Source organism: Haplochromis burtoni, unplaced genomic scaffold (genome assembly GCF_018398535.1).
Source record: "Haplochromis burtoni strain Fernald_Lab_line unplaced genomic scaffold, NCSU_Asbu1 Contig_57, whole genome shotgun sequence".
Taxonomy (NCBI): Eukaryota; Metazoa; Chordata; class Actinopteri; order Cichliformes; family Cichlidae; genus Haplochromis; species Haplochromis burtoni.
This window is the reverse complement of record NW_024582418.1, coordinates 939,360-945,543: the sequence shown is the minus strand read 5'-3', so window position 1 is coordinate 945,543 and position 6,184 is coordinate 939,360. Positions and strand designations below refer to the sequence as shown.

The 6,184-nt window shown below is 40.5% G+C and overlaps 1 protein-coding gene across 7 annotated transcripts in view; it reads left to right on the top strand.

Moving 5' to 3' along the window:
• The window catches only part of ehbp1 (EH domain binding protein 1), a 159,311-nt gene that overhangs the window by 119,242 nt on the left and 33,885 nt on the right, over positions 1–6,184 (top strand). For all 7 annotated transcript variants that reach the window (XM_042220905.1, XM_042220903.1, XM_042220902.1 and 4 more), the window contains 2 exons: positions 3,078–3,216; positions 3,845–3,945. In XM_042220905.1, the coding sequence (XP_042076839.1) occupies positions 3,078–3,216; positions 3,845–3,945 (240 nt within the window). The remainder of the gene's footprint in view (positions 1–3,077; positions 3,217–3,844; positions 3,946–6,184) is intronic.

The following is a 6,184-nucleotide window of genomic DNA, read 5'->3' as shown; positions in this document are numbered from 1 at the left end:
TATATATATATATAAGATATCTCCAGGATTAAATGTGCAGGTAAACTTCTTTACAATGACACATGGGGGAGCTTCACTTGTCTGGCTCACCCAAGATTAAAGTGGCAGATGATGTAATATAAGTTTCACATCCCTGATATAAAGGAAGTCACCGATTCTCTCAGCCTCATCTACTCAAACAAGTCAGACTGGGTGGCAAAAGCACAGTGCCATTTAAGTTTAAGCTTAAAAACAATCAGTAAAATTTTAAAATCACTCAAACAGGAAGCTGATTTAGCAAAGCCAGGATTGGCGGGTGATTGTGATGCTTTGTGCTAAAACCAATAGGAAGCCACCTTATTTCTGTAACCAAGCCCAAGAAAGTATCAGGTAAACAGAGGGCAGATACATGCTGCTGTCTCTGTTTACTGCTGGGATTTAAGGACTAGTTACTCATCGTATTAACACTTTAAAGAGCGTTTAAGAGAAAGAACAGCAAAATGAATTTCGAGGTGGGAAAAATACTGAAAAATTAGTATGAAAATATCATCTTGATCTCAAACGGCATCACGATTCGTCTCTGTAAAACAGTGGTCCCTCGTTTATCGCGGTAGTTACGTTCTAAAAATAACCCGCGATACGTGAAATCTGCGAGGTAGCCAACTTTATTTTTTACAATTATTATAGATGTTTTAAGGGTGTAAACCCCTCACTAAACACTTTATACACTTTTCTCAGACAGGCACGAACATTTTCACACTTTTCTCTCTTGTTTAAACACTCAAAGTTCAAACCTTTGCAGAAAAACAAAACACATTTTGGCAACATTAATTGGAAGATGTAGAACAGGAAATTCTCATAGTTTTGAAGACTGAGTTTAAGAAGCCTGTTGAGGATGTCAGCAAATGATTTGAGGGTACACAGTAAAAAAAAAAAAAAAAAAAAAAAACATCAAGCACAATTATTTAACCTTTATTGAGTCGACTGTTACCTTTTTTACTTTTTGTTATTAGTTAGAACTAAAGACGTAAAATTGATGCAAGATCCTCACCTTATATCATATATCATCTAATATCATACACTCTGGATGAACTACACATGCAGTGGTGCATTCTGTTTTTAATATATTTTTGGCCTTTTAAGCCTTTACTTTGATAGGACAATGGAGAGGAGACAGATCAGAGGGAAGTAAACCCTTTGATAACTGTTCCTCGTTACTTCTCCCTCAATAAGTAATTTAACTTTAAGGTCATCCAATGGAGGCATTTGTGAGCCCAGAAATTCATTACATTTGTGTGTCATAGAAATGCTTTTTCCCAGGAAATGGTGTGGCATGGTTGTTTGTTTTTGTTTTCTTAACATTATAGACTTAGATTTTATTGTGAATGTCCATTCCTGAAGTATTTGCCGATTGAGAACCAGAACAGACCAGCAGGCCGTAGACAAACGCGCTGTTTTCAGGGGTAGTTGGACAGTTTGTAGCACAGTTTTCTCACTGGTGATGATCTTTGTTTGCACTTCTAAACTACCAAGTATGGCATAAAGAGCAGGTGTAAATGTGGTGCCATAACGCCTTTAAACCGAAATGTGACTAAAAACCATAATTAATGACATAAGAGCATTTTATAATATCTCTCATAGATAAAGGAAGCAGGAGCACTGATAAAGTTTTCCACTTTATCGTGTTTTTGTTTTTAGAATACCATGGCTGTGTAAGAGTTAAACATCCTTCTGGATCGCCTTGGTGTTGCCTTGATGCGAGCGCTGTCCGCACATTTTAAAATGTTTAATTGGGCTTTTGTGTATAACACTTCATAAATAAATTTGCCTCAATTTGTCTTGACATAAGGTTTTTAAGTGGCTGGTGGAAGCTGACAGACTAATAGACAAAACAAAGTGAGAACAGACTAATTGCTGACATTGTTTTTGAAAGTCAATAATCTGAAGCTAAACTAACAACTCCCCGTCTACACGCCGTTTCCCACCCACACCCGTCTCTATTAGCCCTCCTCGCACTGCACACGCTGCTTGACTATCTCCCCCTGTTTCAAGCAGTGGAACATGTTTGCTCTAATTGTCGACTTTATTACACGTTTCGCCGTCTTATTAACGTTGCTGCGACGTCAATCTTAGCCCGAGTCGGTTTCTTTTCCACTCGGCTTGGCATATTTGGGGGGCTTGGTAATAAAGCATTTCTGCATGCTGTTTTTGATAGCGGGAGAAGCGAGCGTGTGCCTTTCTAACACATGTTCGCTTTGAAAACAATAGCGTTTTTTTGCATTTTGCATAATCTGAATATATTTTCTGGCTCGAGGTTTTGCTGAAAGTCAAGTTAATTGCCTCCTTTTTGTCTCTCTCATGAGTGAGGGAGTGAATGAATGAGTGTGTGCGCCTCTGTATGTGTGTGTGTGTGTATTTTCAGAGGGCTTCATGCAAACAAATCACAATGTAGCTAACATATCAACTTCTACCAGATTTATCTCATGGCCTGTCAGTTGGTGTGTTCACTTACAGTGCTGTAGTTTTGTGTGCATGTGTGTTTTTGGTCACAATAATCACAGAGCCGCTCTGAAATCTTGAAACGACTGCCTAATAAAAGGTTGAGAGCATATCTAAGTGACTGGTAGAGTCTGACAGAATAATAGACGAGATTTGAAGAGGCAGCAGACTAATTGCTGCCATTGCCTGTAATTTAAAATTAAACAATCAGCTCTGTTTCTATGTGTGCTTTTGGTTTGTTTTAGCTTTTGTGCACCAGCTGTTATTGCAGTCTGAACTCTCTTTGTGCGTCTCTTTGAGCCGCATGTGTTTGTCAGTTGGGTTATCCATCTCTCCACATGTCTTGCCTTGTAAATAAAATCATCAGCTCACTAGGCTATGATTGCATTTCTTTCCTTTCTTTCCGGTTAGCTTTATTAATTGCATGATTTGTGTGTTGAAGCAGTTTTGACCGAAAATATGTCCCTTTGTTTACCTTGTTTGGCGATGCCATGAACTGCAAATTAAGAAATAGAAACAACCGTTGATGGTCTTTGTCTTCCTGAATCAGTAGGCAATACTTGACCAAGCTAAACGCTGACTTTCCCGGTGTCTGACAGAATAATGCAGAGGAGTTGAGAGCTGAGAGGCTGCGCAGAGCCACGGAGAGGTTGCGAAACCCAGTTGTCTTCAACAAGGACTCTGCAGTCAGGAAAACACAGCTCAAGTCCTTCAGCCAGTATGTGGAGAGCAGACCAGGTGGGGGAACGTTACAGCACAAGCACACAAACACAATGTATGCACTGTTTACCCAAGGAGGTATGTTTGCATACGGAGACACTTGATTCACACACAGCAATTAACTGTTGAGGACGTCCACAGACATTTTGAGGAGCAGTAACTCGACTCCTCAAAAGACTACAAGGATTCACTTGTTCAGAGTAACGTTCGAAAGCAGGCTTGTTTATAGCTGTGGGGGTTTCTCAGTAACTATAAGATATTTTGATGCATAATGTAACTGAGTCATCTGTAAAATGTTAGAAAATATCTTATAAAGAAAGTATAGAAAGAAAGAAAGTATAAAGAAAGTAAGATGACTACTATATACAATATAATATGTAATACAGATAATACTTAATTCAGCTCAAATGACTGACTAAGAGGAAGATTTGAGGCTTTTCTAAGCAGGTTACGTACACCTGTCATGATGTGTTCACACCAATCATGAAGATCCATGTAGCTGTGTTGTTGTTTTTTTTGTAAACCCACAAATACTGGATCACTGGATTATTTTGACCAGTGACTCATGTAAAGCTAAAAATATAAAGACTGAAATGACATTAGGTGGATTTCTCACCTGTTAGTGTATGTAACTTCATTGTTCCAGAGATGAAAAGACAGAAGTCTGTTCCTGAGGATCAGAAGAAGGCTGAGGAGGACAGAGGTTCACCCATAGAGGTTGATGTTCGCAGACCGTTTGAAGAGGAGGTTTGTTCATATTTTCTGTAGTGTATACAGTTTTGTCCTATTTGCAACAACAAACTAGTGTGTGAGTGTGATAGTAGCACAGGTCTTTCTCCAGAAAAGAAAGACCTTGGGGGTCAGATGTGAAGTGGTTGATTGCCCCCCCCCCCCACCCCCACCCCCCATTTCCTGTATGTCACCTTACTAGTTTAAGTTGCCTCCCCACTTTAACCTTGTCCACTCCTATACCCTCACACACACACTACTGTCGTCTCTTTAACTCACACACATCTAAGTATTGATTTATTAGGCTGCCATTTTAATTATAACAATGGTAGATATCAGCTCTGTCTTTGCACAGAAGTGTGCCTTCACGTCCTTCAAGTGTTCGCACACATTTCACACTGTATTCCAGGCAGTGTGCACAAAGAATGTGTTTATAAGAATGTTATTATGTGTGTGCGTATGTGTGTGCGTGCCACCAGAGACCACGGGGTGAATCTCTTCCCAAGCAGCCCTCTCCTACCCTCGACCCTGCACCCTCCACCCCAGTCCCATCCACATAGACACACAAACGCACACACAGCACCCTCCTCCCAGCGCCTGGGCCCCAGGGTTAATGGGTGTTCAACCTTTCCATTATCCCGATCAGCCAAGAATTACCTGCTGAATGATGTTTGCATTAATATAATATATATGGTAATTTCCCTCCTCTTAATTACGGCTGGGCCGAGCGCGGCAAGGGGAGTGGGCTGATCATGTGTAAAATTGATTTGCCAAGGAAAAATATGGTGATAGAGCGAGAGCGCGCACAGAAGAGGAGGGGGGAAAGGCTGTTGGGAATCAGCACACACACACACACACTTGCACAATCACACGTGTGCAGAGCCGCACAGATGCACACACTCACATGCTGGAAGGAGTACAGGAAAAAGTGCTGGCCTGGGTGGAATGGAAAAAAGAAAAAAACTTTCTCTCCTGCTCTCTAGTTCTACTTCCCATTAAGAAAAATGAAGTGCATCAGCAGTAAAATAGAGATATTTTTTCGGATGCATCCTCAGTAGTGAATTTGAATAAACATTTTTTCCTCACTCAGAGGAGTTTCTCTGAAGAATAGCAAACAGCCTGGAGACAGAGGTGAAGAGAGGTCAGAAATGGAGTGTGTATTAAGTGTCTGGTTATAGAGCGAGGTGTGTGTGTAGAGTGGCTGATGTTGCTCTGTGTATTAGAAGTCGTGAGCTTGAAGAAAGCTGAATCGAAAAAATAATCATCTTAACCAGTTTATTTACTGTGGAGTAAATAAACTGGATACGCAGACATCCTAAAGCAAAAGTACATTGACTTCAAAGTGCTGAAGGCTAAATGGTGGTTTTAATGACTTGCACAGTTTTGGAAGTTTAACAAAGCCTCTGCCCCCCACTGATGCTCATAGGATAACTCAGGATAACTACTTAATCTTGTTTATGAAAATAACTGAGCTCATCGTACATTACACCAGGCTTACACACTTATATCGTCCAGTATTTAAATTCAAATCAATAACATAACAAACAGTTATTAGGAAAAGCTCAGTGTTTAGTTTAGTGTTAAAATAACCAATGATACAGTGATAGAATCTTTGATCACAGTACTATAATCTGGATTTTGGAGATTTTCTCTTAACGTGTGGTTAATGAGCATTTAGTGTGAGCAAAACATAAATACATAACATATCTTCAGAACTTTTGTGAACTGGAGCCTATCCCAGTCATTGGGCTGAAGCAGGGTACAGCCTGAGCAGGTTGCCAGTCTGTCACAGGGCTAAGGCATACAGTTCTTCGTGCTCACAGTCCACCTCACCCTATGGCCATTTTAGAATCCGCAGTTAGCCTAACATCCATGTCTGTGGTCTGTGGGAGGAAGCTAGAGTACCTGGAAAGAACCCACACAGACACAAGGAGAACATGCAACCTCCACACAGAAAGGCCTTAGCCAGCTGGTAGAGTGGAGCTCTGTTGCTGTGATGCAGTAGTGTTAACTATCTACAGATTAATGCCTGCTACTGATTTTGGGAAAGCCCCATCTTGTTTGCAAATCTGCTGATGTCAACAGGGCCAACACTGGCTGATAAATTGTTGCATGAAAAGCGAACAGAATACTGGCACTCTTTAAGAAGTGAGCAAGACGTTTAGTGATGAGTGCGTGCCTGTTTTCTGTTTCCTTGTTTAACTCTTCATTGACATTGTTAAGATGAGTGTTGTTAAAATGTAGCTTATCAGGTTCC